At 33.2% G+C, this 17,726-nt stretch overlaps 1 protein-coding gene across 2 annotated transcripts in view; it reads left to right on the top strand.

Annotated features, from left to right (window-relative positions):
- Positions 1-3,295: 3,295 nt before the first annotated feature.
- Positions 3,296-17,726, top strand: part of Mmp1 (Matrix metalloproteinase 1) — a 62,768-nt gene continuing 48,337 nt past the window's right edge. For both annotated transcript variants that reach the window (XM_065351767.1, XM_065351768.1), the window contains exon 1: positions 3,296-3,981. In XM_065351767.1, the coding sequence (XP_065207839.1) occupies positions 3,802-3,981 (180 nt within the window). In that variant the 5' untranslated portion in view covers positions 3,296-3,801. The remainder of the gene's footprint in view (positions 3,982-17,726) is intronic.

Raw genomic sequence — 17,726 nt, 5'->3', positions numbered from 1 at the left:
TACAATAATTATTGTTTGAAAATGGCGAAAATTGATGAGGTAAAAAAAATGCATGATGAAATAGTCATCAAAATTATGGATCATAATACAAACAAGGTTCCAAAAATTCATTTAAAAAATCAGCTAAATACTGGATAAAAATAATTAAAAACAAAATCATGTTTAAGATAATTTTTGAGAAAACTTCATAAAAGTAACTACACATACAAAAGTCTTGAAAAATGATAGAAAGTCGACTGAGTAATAGGAAGATACCAAAGTTTATCAATATTGGAAAAAATTACACGTGCATAAGTGAAAAAAGGATTGTTAATGTTGAAAACAAAAATGTTTTAAACATGTTTAAAACACAAAAAAATAAAACCATGTTTTAAACAAAAACTTTTTTTTGGTTTTAAACGTGTTTTTTTTCAACTTCAATTTCTCTTTTAAAAAAACACCTTTTTTCAGTTTCTCGTTGAAAAAGTAGTGGAATTGAATGACCAGTATTTTTAGATTTTCATTTTGCTTCCTGTTGGTACTTTTTTTTAGACAAATTTTGTGTTTTGATTTCAATTTTTCAATATTTCTTGAGTCTTATAGCTATTTTAGGACATCACATTTTAAAAATTGATGACTGGATAACAGATATTTGAAAAACTGAATCCAAAATAACTAACTGAATTTGTGTTTAAAACACGTTTTAAACACATAGTTCTAAACAAGAAAAAAACTGTTTTAAAACAAAGAAAAACGTTTGTATATTTTTATTTGGAGAAGTTTTTTTAATAGGTACCTAGGTATTTTATTATAAATTTTTCACTTGATTTTCAGCACATCTTTTGCAAAAGTTTGCTTTTCAAAAATTTCTCAAACTATCTGCATCATTTTACACAATTTTCACGGTCTATTTTCAAACTTTTTCACGAATTTTCAGCCATTTTTTTTGGTCAATTTTACTGATTTCTTTACAATTATTCCACGAAAATTATAGTTCATATTATTTTGTACCTAATCATTGTAATATTTGAACAAAACTTCGAAGTTGTTCTATGTAGATAGATACTATACCCATGTAAGTAAATTTTCAAATTTTCTGGACAACTTTTTAAAAAATGTCGTCAATATTCCGAGCAATTTTCGTTCAGTGTTTTCATGACGAATTGTGAAGATTCGAAATTCACTGGTTAATTGAAAATAATTCGTTTGCGAACGACTTGATCAAAGCGATAAATTGATTGACAAATGAACGACAGAACGAATCATCAATAAATCAGATCAGCTGAAAAACCATAAAACGAAACATTGAAAATTTACCACCAAAATAAAAAATTTGAAGTTTGATAATGAGCCAATCAAAAACGATGAATCATTCAAGAACGACTGAATCATTCAGAAATCAAATGAAACTAATGAAGTCTCGTTGGAAAAAGGGCGTTAGTAGCCCTTAACGCCCTTTTTCCAGTGGGACTTTTGAATTCATGATACACTACAAAATAAAACGAAATACGATTTAGGTTAGGATTGACGGGCCTGATGGAAAAGAGGCCCCAGCGCCTGGAGCCCCTTTTCCACACTTTGGCGATTTGAACTCGAAATCTTGACTACCTTGGGTGTGATTTTCAGTTCATGATCTTGCTCCTAGAGCGAGCTACATGACGTTTTATTCATACCTCTCCACCTGTTTTCCAACGAGGCCCTTCTTCCATCAGGCCCTTCGATTTTAATCAATCAATCAAAAATAAAACTTATGAATGATTCGTTCGCGAACGATTTGCTCAGAGTAGAAATATCGTTCGCGAACGAATGAATCGCTAATAAACCAAATGGGGTATAGAATGATGTCTTGGCGAAACTTGAGAGTTTTGATCCTGTCGGTCATCAAAAACTGAACTAAATCCGTTCGCGAACGATTTGCTCAGAATCAATAATTTTTTGAGAACAATTGATAAATTGAATCAGTAGCAAATCAAATCCATTGAAAAAAGTGGTGCCAAATTTGACTTTGACTTCTTAAAATTTATTGAGTTATAATACGAATTGAAGAAAATTAGTTTGTGAATGATCAACTTGGAGACAGGGCTCAAAACCACCACAACCATTGTTTTTCAATTGGTTTTACCACTACCACAACCATTTCAACTTCTTTCTGTACATTTCAAAAACAACAACAACAAAAAACCAATACGTTGGAAAAAAATTGGATTGAAAAAACCAAAACCACCAAATAGTTGTGTTCTTTGGAGAAAACCACAACCACAAGAACCATTTCAATTTTCAAATGTAACCATAACAAATAACAACCAATTCATGAAATGGTTCTTTTTGGTTTCTGCAATTTTTTTCAATTTTTCTAGACCAGTGATGAAAATTTTCTGTTTTTTGGTCTCAAATCAGACAATACTCGTACCTTAATTTGTTTTTTGGTAAATTTATTTGAAAATTCAAAAAATTTTTGATATCAAAACCACCACAACCACAAAAACCATTTGAAAATTTGAAATGATTTTTCATATCAAAAACCACCTCTACCTCAAAAAAAAAGATTAATACAAAACCAAAACCACATCCACACCATATTAAAAAAAATTGAAACCATTTCAAAACCAGAACCAGAAAAACTGTGATTGAAAAACCAATTCAGAAACCATAACCAAAAACCAATATTTTTGAGTCCTTTAAAAACCACCTACCACAACAACCAATAAAATCCAAATGGTTTTAAGCCCTGCTTGGAGATGAAAAAATCATTCCCGATTCGCGAATAAATGAATCGCTAAAATGATGATAGATCAAATTAAGTGAAGATGCTACGACGAAATTTCGCTTCAATTACGAATAGATGAACAAATTTCTTGCAATGAAGATGAACTTTTAAGTGCAGTATGAAGGTGCATTGGCATTTGGCACACAAATTCAGCCACATTTATTTCGCGAATGGTCCATAAAATTCGTACAATTACGCCGTCTGTTGGTCAGCTGGCACGGAAATTATGCTCGAACGATGCGATGAAGAGTCACAAGTTCAATTCCTGGTATACAGTGTAGTAGGTCTACTCTTGTATATCTATTCTATTCGTTGTGGTTGGCTGATATACGATGAATCAGTCTCTACGTACACTCAGAGAGTCGGTAGTTTTGCATCACTCCCACCTTCCCCTCTCGTCATCCACAGGACGGCCGCGGCGACTTTTCCAACAGAATAGCGATTCTTTGTCAACTATTATTAATTAGGGGAAGTGAAGAGGGGAGCGAGAGGAGACGCGTGTAACTAGCGATACGGTACAAAAAAAAGCGTGAATTTATCTGGTCGTCAATGATTTGAACAGGTTCACCGCCGCAATTCAGTAATTACTTTATCTGACAGTCGTCAGTTATGAAACGAGCAGCGGTGGTCTACACTACGATGAATTTTTTTCCATTTTAATGCCGTGTAATTCTTGCCAGTTTTTCGCGTAACGTCGGCCCCGAAGGGTTGTGTGCTGTCTGCGAATATCGTTAATGATCAGTCGTAGCCAACAATGCAATAAGAAAAAGGCGAGCAGTACACGATTATAATAATTTTACTATACCAATTAGCTTACAACTGTAAGAGTAATTAGTGAAGCAGAAGACATTTCGCGTTTAAACTGTTATAGCATTTATAGTAAATACCGCGTATCGTAGTTCGTGCATTATAGCTGACGACAGTTGGTGTTTTTTTTCTATTTTTGGAAATTTTCAAATTTCGTATAGTTCCTATAGTAAAATTGCGCCGTGTTTTTTTCTTTTTTTTAAATTTTTACATAAGTAAATCTGTCAATTTTTTTGCCAATTTTATCGATGTTTGAAGTCAACACGATGGAAAGAGTAGAAAAAAATCACTTCAGAACGAGAAGAAGAAGAACGTGGTACCTGAGCCTGAGTGGCACATCGACGATGATCTTATTAATCTTTAATGTTATATGTTTATCTACTAAAATTACGCCAATATCTGCAGTTAACGATGAAATGACAGCCATGGTAAGTCAACAATATTTTAATCATTTCACCCCATTTACTTACTAACCAACTTCGTCGTGTTCTAACATGACGACGACGTCGGTGGCAAGTTTGGTACCCCTCGACCGTGTGACCTTTTTTTCGAAAAATTTTTATTGCATTATTGGATTCGTCTCGATGATGTAAAAATTTCATTTTTGAAAAAAAAGTCATAAACGAGGTAACAAACTCGCCACCGGCGATGATCAAGTTATATAGTCACGTGTTTGAGCAAACAACACCGAGCTCGTATATCTGTCACGTGTTTGCGCATGCCACTCTCGTGTATCTGGAGTGTTCTAACTGGAGAATACCCAGTGTAGATAGCACACAGTGCGAGAGAGAGAGAGAGAGACAGAGAGAAAAAAAATCTCGTAAATGTAAAAATCATTACTGTATCTTTGTATTGTTGCACTTTGCTTGGTTATTTTATAATTAAATTTACCACCTTTCTCGCGGGATTTAAAGAAAAGATACGTCTAATAAGTGAATTTTTTTCTCCGACCATAGACACGCGAGTAAATCTAATTCTATTGTTGATATACTTTCAATCAATTACTTCTTCAGCAACATTTTCCAAAGTGCTTGTTCTCTCGGTTTCGTTAATTAATTCGTTTTTATATTTCCCCCGAGCACCGAGAAAGGTTTTATACGATTTTTTTTCCAAGTCACAGGGAGTCGATTCGGATTAAGAATACGGGTAGTTTCGAAGATGAATCAAATTGGATTGAGTTTTTAGCGTGATAGTTGGAATTTTTGCAAAATTATGTACGAAATTAAGCCATTAAAGTGGCTGTATTTTCGTTTAAGAGTTCTACTTGATAAGTTATTTACACTTGAATAGGTAAGTGAGTACGTAGTTGCGAAATTTTTTTCGCAGAAAAATTTAGGCACGTTTTGTTTACTTATTCACGAGTTACCTACGCGATTTCGCGAAAAAAGGGAATTTTTTTCGATCGTGGAAAAGTATCAAGTGTGAAATGAGTAATCTTCTGCATCGAGCATTTCATTCGGGTCAACAGCTTCGTGGAAATCGTTGGTAGATTTTGTTGAAATCTATTAGTGAGACTAGGACTGAAATTTTGTTGATGAACGATTCTTAGTCTCCCCCTTCACCATCCACTTGAAGATTTTTGGAAATAACATGTGACTTAAGAGGCCCCCTCTCCTCCGAAGTTGATTCATACGTTTCTGGGAAAGTTTTGAAAATCGAAAACATCAAAAATGCTAAAAAAAAATGGCCTTAATAAAGGTCAAACTCTTCAATGAATTTTCTTTCCCCTTCCTTCCCTCAATTTCCAGCTGATCAATTAAGAACCACCAATTTCTCTGATACCTTTATAGACCCAAAAATTGCAACAAAAAAAAAACTATCCATTCGCTATAAAAACGTACCTATTCTTCATTAACAAAATCGTAACCCGATGTTTTTTTTCAATTTTAACGACACACAGCGAACGTTGCCAATTTTATAATAGAAGAGTGCTCAATTCCCGATAAGCAGATTTGTTAGCCGCATCTTCAATTCATTTACGACAAAGATAGGAGATTTCGTCGTTTCGTCGATTTACGATAATTTTTTTTAAATACCACAACTTGTGTATTTCTCTTTCTCTTTGACATCTAATAATGGAATTATGGGTAAAAAAAAATGACACGTTTATACCTATATACGTATAATACACGTGCAGGTAAACTTGGAAATTTTCGATAGTCATGCTGCTGCCAACAAAAAAAAATATATATCCACTTTGTATCGAAGGGTGAACCGAAAAACGATTAAAGCACGTGTCCAAGCACTCTATGGTATGAGATGGTCTTCGTATAGTAGGTATACCTATAGTACATACATGTGAGCTGAGCACATTTTAAACTCATCAATCCCACCGTTGTCAACATTTCCATTATTTATTCGTATATACCATATCATAATCGTGGCGAACATTTAAAATCGTCAATATTTATCAACCGTAAATATTGATCGTGTTTGTATAGGTAGCTGTGTGTTTTTTTTTTGCTCGGTTTGTATAACTTCATCGCGTGAGTAAAAATCTCGTACGAGTTAAAAAAAAAAACAACAATCCGAGGTTTTTTTACGTTCCGCGAATTGCATTATTTGGTTCATTATTATTTTTTGAGCTCGTTGTAATTATAGAAGCGAAGTAATTATTTTATTTTGGCTACCTATCTCAATATTTATGGTCATTTTTGATGGTTTTGAAAAATGAAGTGTTTAATGAAAGCATTTTGAAAAATGATAGCATGGATTTTGGGACTCAAAAATGATAAATTCTGATATTTTTGTGGTTTTTATTGGGCTTATTTTAATGAAGTACATTGACATTTTGAGAACCAATTTCCAAGTTAAAGGAAATTGTATTTTTTGAAGGAAGGAGAATTTTTCAAGAAATTGTTGAAAATGCTGAAAAATTTGATTGATTCATCTTCCTCCATTGATATCTATCTTCCTTCTGCCACTACATGTTGAGGCTCAGTTTTGAAATGCATGAGAAATTCTTGAACTCTTCTTTATTCAAGTTATTTGTTTATTTATTTATTGGGTAGACAATGCCACTGACAAAGGGACAAGGAGAGCAAGTGGGGCAATTTGCCCTAAGTCCACGTTTTTTAAAAAAAGTTCATGAACTTCATTTTTAGAAGAGAAAAATGCAATCGACATTTCTGAAATTATAATGAAAACTTCATTTTTGAACCGAAAATTAAAACTTCGTTCCATTATTGAAAAGAGTACCTATAGGTATGCAAACTTTATTTTTGGAGAGAAAATGCAACCTTCATTTGAAAGGAAAATAGAAACTTCATGCCTGTGAAAAAAGTCTCCAGTGAAAAACTTTCTCTAAAAAAGCTTATTTACAAGAAAAAACCTCTCTCCAAAAATTGTTTCTTGCAAAATAAAATTTGTTCTTGGGCTAAACTTTTAAAAATAAAAATTTCTACTTGAGAAAACTTTTTTTTGAAAAAAAAAACTTTTTCAGAAAAATTTTTTTGCATTAGCTTTTTTTGAAAACGAGATTATAATTTTTAGGAGGGAGGGAGGGAGGAAGGAAGGAAGGGAGGGAGGGAGGTATTCGTAGAGGGAAACTTGTGGGAAAATTCTGTTTTGCAATAAACAATTCATTTTTGACTTCAATTTTCGAAAAAAACCCTTACTTACTTGCTTCAGACCAGAATGAGGGTTTGAAACATTTTCATAAAGCCCTCATTTTTTTGCCTCGGGCCCACTGTGAGTAGATAATGTTGACTTCTATTTTTACTCTATTTTGACCAAGACCCACTTTCAACATGAAAAGTCAAAATTGGATTTTCAAGAACACCTACCTATTCAAAAAAGCTGAATGGGAAACAAATACATATATTTTTTTTCTTAGAATGCAATGATGGTTGAAATAATTATATAATTCGACGAAAAGAAGATTCTCATGGTTACAATCGTATGTATTCCCACACTTGAAAAATATGCTCTTAAAGTGCTCCTGAATGTTTGGTAGAATAAAAGGGTAACACTGAAAGTAAATTATTCAAAAGACATATCATTTTAAAAACATCCATTTTTATTTTTTCAGAAGTATCTTGAAATTTTTCGCTCATTTTCTTTTTCTTTAGTTTTTTTTTGGGGGGGGGGGAGGAGGAGGGCAGGAAGGTTGAAGACTTGTAAAAATTACTTACATTTAATTTTTATTAAGGTTTTGAACTCCTAAAATTCCGTGCTCATTCTCGAACGATTTCTTTCACTTCCATCTTGTTTCTATTACTTATATGTATATTTTTTTTTAATTTTAATTTTTTCATTAATTCAATTTTGGTTCATTTTTTTAAACTTAAAATTAAAATTTACCACAGTTTGATACCTATCTTAGTTTTCAGAACTAATTTTAATAAATTGGTTTACACTTTATAAATAGCCCATAATACAAATTTCTCGATCTGGTTCTAGAATAATTTGCATAACTTTTGGAAAGTACGCGTGAATCATTGAAAATTTCATTAAAAAATAACGTCACTTCCTTTCCACAAAAATTATATCAACTTACCTATGCTTGCTTCTGAAGTAATTAAAACTTTGTAAATGTTGAGACGGGTGAAATGAGTACATTAACCCCTATCTATAGGTATCGGTGTAATGCCTTTTCCTGTTCAATGAAAATCTTATTTTTTAGTTTCAAATACGAATGTATAGGTACTTATTAGATAAGAATCACATCTTGATTCTTTGAAAAAAAATGTGCCTAAAAAGTCTGTCGAGAAAAAATGCTAAACGAGGGGAGAGGGAGGATTTTTAAGAACAAAATTTGGATGTTTTTAAATTTTTCATCATTTTATTTACCAAAATTGAATTTAATTTTCATCTCTAGCGAAAATTCTTTTCTGAAATACGAGTACCTAGTACCTACCTATCTCAATGTTGATCATCCACATTCGATTACCCTCTCTCCTTCATCCAAGGCCATCAAAGCTATACTTATTCTCCCCTCTCCCTTCTTGATGGTTGACAATTACATATTTTCGTGATCGTGACAGCTCTGACCAATATCATTGAAATCAGAATCATTTCAGCGTTAATTTTACTTTTAGTCACGACTTGGACCAAATAAGTATAGGTAGCTATTTTTTTTATTCGGGTAATTGAGCTTGGTTTTTCCGAAATATCGAACAAAGTTTACTATAAATAGATACTTTTTACCCTTGTCATCTTAAATTCATTTAAGTAATTGCCAAAATTCATGTTTACAAACGTTAAATTTTTCCTTACTTAATTACAGTAATTCTGAAAATTCATATTTGCAAAATACTGTAAATGCATACCAGGTAGGTATGGTACTTGAAAGTCTCAATTTGTTAGTTTCCGTCTTTCGAGAATACCTACACGTAAAATGTAAGTGTACATAAGAATGACTTTTGCACGATCTTGATCATGACTCATGAGTCATGCCACCTACACTCTCAACGAACTCAATCCGTCTCATTCATCTTTTCAACAAGTCTCTGGAATCTTTCTACTCGAAATACTTATAGGACTATCACACATGGAGCATGAATGAATCACGTAACAAATGTCCAAGCAGTCCACCAACATCAACGTTCAACCGCGGCCGACCACATTACATTACACACCTTAAAAAGTATCCAAATGGGTGGCTTTTCCGGCCCATTATACGCGACATCTGAATCTGATTCATTACCAAAAAAATTGATAACCCTGGAATCATCTTCGAACAAACCCATAATACATATAGGTATCCAAGCATCGTATTAATGTGACTAATTCGTAAAAATTTGCCGAATACATAGCACGAAAGAAAAAAAATTCTAAAGTTGATCGTTCTAAGTATACCGTACAAGTGAAACCCATCGTGCCTGGGGACCTGTACGAGTATGACTCATAGCTTTACACATACTATAGTAAATGCACGTAACTCAATTTCATTAAGTAATGTAGGTAAGGTACTCGTGTATATGGAAGGAATTAACAGCATTGGCGCGAAATTCAACTAACCAGAAACCGGTTGGTTTGCGTGTGTGGATGTGGAAGAACCAAGGCACGAGGTAAAGTACATTCGTAGGTACAAATTCTAGTGCAATGTCAAGGGCGCTGACAATGAATTTTCGTTTATGGTTCAACCGGCTTACGCTTACGTATAGCCTATATAAGACGAATACTACCCCGGCGTACTTATAAGAATTCAGAGCATTTTTGGCTCGCGACAGGTCGAATTTTTTGCATTACTTAATCGATTCTTGGAAACAGATTTTACAGTGGTGAAAGTATCACCGACGAGTGAAGCCTATGTTAACGACAGGGGATATTTTATTAATGGGTAGTACGAACGTCGAATATGTTCGGGTAGTTCTATAATCAGCGCAAAATGAGCGGTTGAAAATCAAAATGGAAATGAATTGTTGAAATTAGAGGAGGAAACAGAATGTAGAAATTGAAAATTGAAAATTTATTTATGATTAAAAATGTATGAAGTGCTGTTTTGAAATGATTGATTTTCTCGAAAATTTACATTTAAGAATTGAATTTTGATTCAGCGAATTTTTGAAAATTCAAAACTGGCAGTTTACTGATTTTTTTAATCGAATGTACATTGTACATACTTTTACAGTACATTTATAACAATGAAAAAAATCAGTTCTAAAGCAAACAATCGACTCTCCCAAACTGAATTCCGCCGTTCCAGCCATTTTGGAGCCTTCACCATGATTTTCGATTTCTCCAGTGTTTTTGAATTTCTCCACGAAGCTTAGAAATCGATTTGGGCAGCTCAAGATCGAGATCTGCTTCATTCTCAGCCTGATCAACAAGTTAATTCAAAATTGGGGCATCAAAAGCACGCCAGAACTACATTTTCACCGGCCAATGTCTTCTGAATTTTTTTAAAAATTTGGTGAAAAATTATTTAAATTTCGAATACTGCTGCGAATAAAATTAATGATTCGAATCACCCTCATCTCGTCTGCGTTTTGCTTTTCATACGCTCATGGAATTCCCTCCCCCTTCTTTCTCTCTCCCCGCCTCCCCCTCTCATCGAATTGATTTTGGTCACTTACAGTCAATCTGAACTTCGGATTTACCAAAAAAATCACCTTCCTTCAGCATAAGTATTGGAATCACTCCAGAAGAGATTATAATCAATTTTATTAATTGATCCCAAGGAATAATTTTAGAGGGTACAGAATGTTTCAAGCAATTTTAAATTTTTTTCAAAATAAGAGATTTCAAGAATAATTTCAATGCACCTCGCCAAAGAAAAGACAAATTTGAAAGATGTTTATCATTTTCAAAAACTTTCTTTAAAAATCAAAAAAAGAAGTCAATTTTGGTATCTTGAAAGATTCTGATGTTTTGATGATACGGGTTTTCTGATCTTTAAATTAGGGGTGGCAAGCAGGTAGAACGGGATGGGGAGAGAAACAGAGAAAATTAAACCTTGAAAAACGAAGGAGAAATTTTAAAACTATTGTTTCGTTTCATGTTAACTTCAGGGTAATGAAAAAGAAAAATAGTGTTTTCGAATCAGGTATTTTACATACAAAAATTCTGAAAAATACGTATCTAGTAGGTAGGTACTAGGTACCAATAATGGGTAGGTTAATTAAAAAAACAAAAAAAAACAAAAATGAAATTTAATGAAAATTATACTTACTTAGTTAATATAAAAAATTTTAATTCTCTGCAGCTTCTTTCTTACCATTTATGAATTTTCTCCGATTTGCATCTCCGATGTGCAAGTGAACTAGATATAGCCTCGTGTGAAAAAAATAACATCACATTTTCCAGCTTTTCTAGAATTATTTTTCAAGGTTCTCAAAATTCTCAGAGTTTTTTAAAAATAAATTAATTTTGTTAGGTATTAATTTTAAATAGAAAAATGGTGTTTTCAAATCAGGTATTTTACATTAACATTTTTTTTAAATGTAAAAATTAAAAAAAAACAAATTTTAGTTTTTAACGTTTGAAAATAAGTCGATTTAAATTATAAAAACAAATCATTTTGTGAAAAAATAATGCTACCTTTTCATTTAGAAATAGTCACAATTCCAGAGAAAGCATCACAACCACAACAAAAAAAAATTGGAAAAATTGATATAAATAACTGAAACTGAAACCAAACCATATGCAAAATAGCTGGAAGAAAGCGGCAGCTTTTAGCTTTTAGCAGGGATGGAAAGCAGAAAAATTAAACTTTTGACTTTAGCTTTTAGCTTCTAAAAAATCTATAAAACTTTAGCTTTAACTTCACGCTGTTCAAATACATGAAGCTTTCTAACAGCTAGCTTTTAGCTTCCAAAATCCTTGACTTTTGGCTTTTAGTTTTCAGCTTTTGGCTTTCAGATTTTCATTTTTTTTTTTAAATGAGGGGAATTGAAAAAAACTTACAACCACAACAAAAAAAAATAAAAAAACTACATTTCTTGTAAGAGGGCCAATTTTGGTCACAATTGACAAAAATTTTTCGTTTTCTGTCAAAATTTTCAGAAAAAAAAAAAAAGGTGCAAAGAAATCTGAAAAATAAAGCTTTTGGCTAGCTTCTGGCTTTTCAATTATACAGCTTTGACTAGTTTTTAGCTTTCAAAACCCCCAAAAATCGTCCACTTTTAGCTCTTAGCTTTTGGCTAGCTTTCCATCCCTTACCTCAACTAGGTAAATTTCAAAGGTATTTTTATAGGGTTTTACAAACTTTTATATCAGATTTATTTTTTCCAAGACAACTGTCTAGTTTTGACATTCATGTTGCATTTTTCAATAAAATTGAATACAATCCGCAAACCAGATATATAGTTTTCATCCATCTCCCCCCCCCCTCACACCAATTTCATTCCATTGCCATTTGAATCGGTATTTCTAAAAATCTTGGAATATGCCCTGGTTAATGATCTGTAATCTTAGAATAATGAACTCTACCTACAAACAAATTCAAGCAGGAATTCCGCATAATTTTATCGATGAGGTTGACCTTTTATTGATAAATTTTCATCTTCTCTATGTTAATAATATTTTCATCGCAATTTCACGAACTTGTAGTAATGTTGGCACTGGTAGAGTGTAAAAATTTATGATCCACGTTATTTTTTCGATAACTGCTGTTGTACGACGTACATGAACAATCGAGTAGGTACACATATTCGTATAAAAAATGAATGGTGACTAGATTTTCGCAGAAAAATACGAGTAACTGCGTGTGTAAGTATATTCACAATCGCAATATTCACATCGTACTCGTACATCGAATTAAATGCCAGAATAACAAACCTCAGCTTTATCGAATACAAACACGCAGAAACCGGATTTTTTTCTGAGAAGCTGTTTTTTAAAGTTATTTTTCTTAAATCATTGTATTTCAATTTATCGATTAACACGTCTTCGTAGTAAAGTAGCTACTAATAAAAATTTACTTCGGATCCGATAACTCTTTTTTTTTTTACATCTTTATCAACAATGACGTAGGTAAACAGTCATGCATACTTAATGCCCTTTTGGGTATCACTGCTTGATGCTGGCAACTTGATGCGGATAATACTCTAAACGCGCCAAAATATTGCATTTTGTCTACACGCTGAGCTTTAGGTCGATGGCGTTATGTAAATTGTTACATTAACGGCGTTATGTGTGTTTTTTCTGCAAAAAAAAAAAAAAAAAAAAAGACAACAACGACTATAATATAGGCATTGTGTCTGTAGTTGTTGTTAGTCAAAGCATGGAAATTTTAAGTAGGTGTTTGACTTTCAAGTCACCGAAAAAGCTGTTTCTGTTTGCGTTGCATAATTAGCTTTAAATCGATGCGCGAAACATAGTTCGCAGCCGTCATGTAATTAACGTTATAATTTTTCGATGTCGTTTAAATCCGCCGCTCCCGGCACTGCACCGCACTGCTCCATCTTCCCTTATTATCCTTTACTATCTATGTGTATCTGCCTGCTGTGTTCTGCGAGTAGACTACGAATATACGAGAGTATACCGAAATGTACGAGTACGTCGTCGTGCAAGCGTGGAATATAACTCGATAACTTCTCGTTCAACTCGGTTAATTCGTTCTAATCGAAAGTACGAGATACGTGACGATTTCGTAGACTTTGAAGGCTGCTGCGAAAAGCACAAATTAGGTAGAGAAAAAGGACGAAATGTTGCAAAAATCAGACCGCAACTGTTGGCAAATTTGACTTTATACGTAGGTGTAGGTGTATTGAAAATATCGAAGCAGTTTTATTTTAGTTTACATTTGAGAGTTGGAATCCGGTGAAGTTTTTTTGATGAATGAATTAACACTATTCGAGTGGACTGCAAATGTACTCTACTTATCTGAGTATACATACCTACTTCAAATGGTTGAATTTTTTTATTCGATGATTCAAAAAAGATAAGTAGGTATAGGTATAGGTACACACACTCTGTTTTCCAATATCCAAGAAATTTCGCCCAAACACAATTTATAGGTACCTACTCTTTACACAGAATAAAAAAAAACAAGTAAGTACCTACTTATCGAACAATTTTTTTAAGAATTCTTCCCCCCACCAGGTAGAAAGATAATTTTGGTTGTATTAAAATTGCGTGCAATTTTTTCTTTGAATATTTTCAAACCCTTCTTGGACTCGAAAAAGTGTGTTTCTGCAGGAGCCTTATTCTTTCAAAAAGGTTCCAAAAATCTCAAAATATGTGATTTGAGATATAACAACTTTATGAATCGTCTATTCAGGTCATATCTTGACTGCAATCAAATTTTGAGGCTCCCTATTTGACAAGAGTTGAAAAAAATGTACAGTTGGGGCCTTCATTGAGGGAGAGGGGGTGGCTTCAAAAATATCGAATCCGCAATTTGGGTGCCCTCAGCTCTGGAAATCTTTTATTTTGACCATATTCCAACTATCATCGCGCTTTGAGACTCCCACGGGCTGTAGCGAGAAAATTAGTATTTTTGGGGCCCCAATTTTTCAAAGAAAATTTCTTAAAACTCATTGAAATGTGCGATCTGAGCAACTTGCCCTCCGGAAATTGTATATTTAGGTCATGTTTCAGTTTATCATCATATTGTTTTGAAGATTCTTTTGACACGAGTTGAAAAAGTGTAATTTTGAGACCTTAATTTTTTGAAAAAAGGTCCTGAAAATTTCAAATGTGCGACAGGAGAGCTTCAAGTCTGGAAATTTTCTGTTTTTGTCGTTTCCAAACTACCTTCGCGTTTTCAGACACCCTATATTGGCTCGAGTCAGAAAATGAGTATTTTTGAGGCCCCAATTTTTCAAAGAAAATTTCTTATAACTCTTTGAAATGTGCGATCTGAGCAACTTACCCTCTGGAAATTTTATATTTTGGTCATATTTTAATTTATCATCATGTTTTGAGGATTTTTTTTTGACGTGAGTTGAAAGAGTGTAATTTCGAGGCCTTAATTTCTTGGAAAAGGGTCCTAAAAATTTCTTATGCGATAAGAGAGCTTCAAGTCTGAAAATTTTCTATTTTTATCGTTTCCTAACTACTTTCGCGTTTTGAGACACCCTATACTGGCTCGAGTGAGAAAATGAATATTTTTGGGGCCCCATTTTAAAAAAAGTCTCAAAAATCTCGAAATGTGTGATTTTGGTGATCATATCGCTGAAAATTTTTTATTTAAATCGTATTCAATACTGCTAACGTGTTCTGTGACCTTTCATAATGGGCAAAAAAGCGTTTTTTGGACCTCCTTCGAAAAAAGGACCCTCCGGCATAGAAATGTGTAATTGGAACGCTACAACTCTGGAAATCTTTTGTTGTAGGTCATATTTTAATTATCGTCATGTTTTGAGACCCATTTTTACCTGCGGTGGGAAAAGTGTATTTTTGGGGCCTTAATTTTTGAAAAAATAGGTCCCCAAAAAAACTCAAATAAATTTTCATCACTGATGAAATCAACTCTGAAAATCTTCTATTTAGACAAACCTAATCACATAATAAAGTATAGACTCTACATCGGGCCGAAATACATTTCCTATAAAATTCGCTCAGACAATATTTAAAAATAAGTACGTACTCGGTGCTGGAAATAATAAAGAAAAGTCTTTTCATTACATAATGGTTGCCAAAAAAGAGGTAAAAAGAATTACAGTTACTTAGAAGAAGAAAAAAATGTGTCATCTCTCAAATAAAATAATTTATGTCTGTTTTACACTTTCTTGGCGAAGGCACCGCGTATATTACTTTCCTCACCAGTCTGTTTATTTTTTTGTGCATGAACAAACACGATAGCATATTAAAAGAATTAATTTTTCCGTGTTTTGCGGAAATTCTCATAAAAATAAAATATACTTTTTATTCCTGTTGCGTTAACATTGGAGTATTTTTTTTTTTTTTTTTTTTTGGCCAACGACATTTCTTTCACATAATGCGAATGGTGAAAAAAGAAAATACACGGGGAATTAAATAAAGTCGACTATATAGGGTTATTATTTTGTTTTTTTTTTGGTTGCAATTCGTAAGTATAGGTAAACCAGATCGAATAAATACAGCTAATATGAAATGTGCGGTAAAAGTTAGGCTAGATGGATGAAAAATCTTAATTATTTTTACGAGAGTAGGTATATAAGTAGGTATGTGGGCTCACGACGACGTTATATAGGAGGAATGAGGAAAATTCAATTTACAAGGGATACTGTGGTGGTCGTGAATACGATGTATAGATATACTAAAGACGCCTAGTCGTGTTAACAAATTGCAACTATACCGCTACTTAGGCGTATAAAAAGTAATTAACTTTAATTAATAGTTAAAACATACATAACAAATAGGTATACTATATGTATGTGCGAAACGAGGAAAACCCGCCGCCGTGTTTGTGGCTTCGGCTATATACTCGTATAAGACAGAAAAACAAACTTCATTACGTAATTAAGAGTTCACCGAGCGAAAAATTGTTCTAGAAAAGGAACGGACCGTGTAAAACCACCAAACACTCGAATCACATTTTATCGGTTTATCATCGCCGTAATTATCATAAACGATTATTACAATAACTCGCGTGTGTAAGCTTTTATATAAAATTTAGATGGACAAGTACCCTGGGAGCCATTATTAACTTGACAAATTCACTTTTATATGTCCTCGTATGAAGCTTTAAAAAGTGTATATAAATTTCAAAGCAGGTAAATTATACTAATGCGAAGACGCTGCTGGTGACTATTTTCAAGAATACGAGGTGGATATTAAAATTTTATCATTTTTGAATACTTATATTGTAGATTTGGAGGATTTCATCTTAAGATCTTAGAATTTGAGATTAAATGATTTCACTGCTTTGAAGGTCGAGGACATGTTCACCTATAGTCCAGTGATACTCCAGACTCAGTATCTCAGGACTCTGCATAAATGGTGTGGGGGACTCGATGCAAGAAACAGTCATAAGCAGCGAAAAGTTTCAATTTTAAAATACAAAATACAATACGATTTTCCTTACAGTTTTATCTTCTCCCCTCCACAATTTTAGCTAAATTGGGTGCCATGTGGAATTGGGTGGGATTGTCCAATCAAAAAACGAGTTGATTTGTGAACTTGGTGGCCCAAAAACCTAACGACTGAGTTAGTAGTATCCAATTTCTGAAAAAGGCAGAAAAAATACAAAGAATATTGCCCTTTTGGAAAAAACAGAAAAACACCAGGAAAGTTGGCAATTTTCATTCCAAAATCAGGAAATTTCTTGATGGTAAAACTTCTGTGAAGTGAACATTAGAAAATAACTTAGTCACCATAGAGACCAGAAGAAATGCTTTGTGCCTCAAAAATTCCTCAAAAATTCTCATAATTGAAGAATTTCTGACTAAAATATTGAAGTGCTTCGATTGTTTGTTGCTACGTTAACTTGTTCGGCTCTAAAACTGAATGAGAGGTCGTGTTCTCCACTTTTTTTTGGCTACTACTAAAGTTAGCTAATTCAAAAATTTGTGATTTATGAATAATTGAAATGAATGCACTGATTTGAGGCATGAGAAACTTGAAATTGGCAGGGGAAGAGAGCTTAAATGCTCCAAAATTATAACAATATTTTTGGGTCATCGCCTCATCGCACAATCTTTCTAGAGCTGAGGAAGTTTTGATAACTCAGAAACAAAATGTTTGAGTAGATACTGATTTTTCAAATTTTGAGATATTTCGAACCCTTTTTTCTCCCTCCTCAATTCATCATGAGTCCCAATATCCTTCCTTACTGTATCTAGATTATCTATCAACTTTAATT

Source organism: Planococcus citri, chromosome 2 (genome assembly GCF_950023065.1).
Source record: "Planococcus citri chromosome 2, ihPlaCitr1.1, whole genome shotgun sequence".
Taxonomy (NCBI): domain Eukaryota; kingdom Metazoa; phylum Arthropoda; class Insecta; order Hemiptera; family Pseudococcidae; genus Planococcus; species Planococcus citri.
This window is presented reverse-complemented; position numbering and strand designations above follow the sequence as displayed.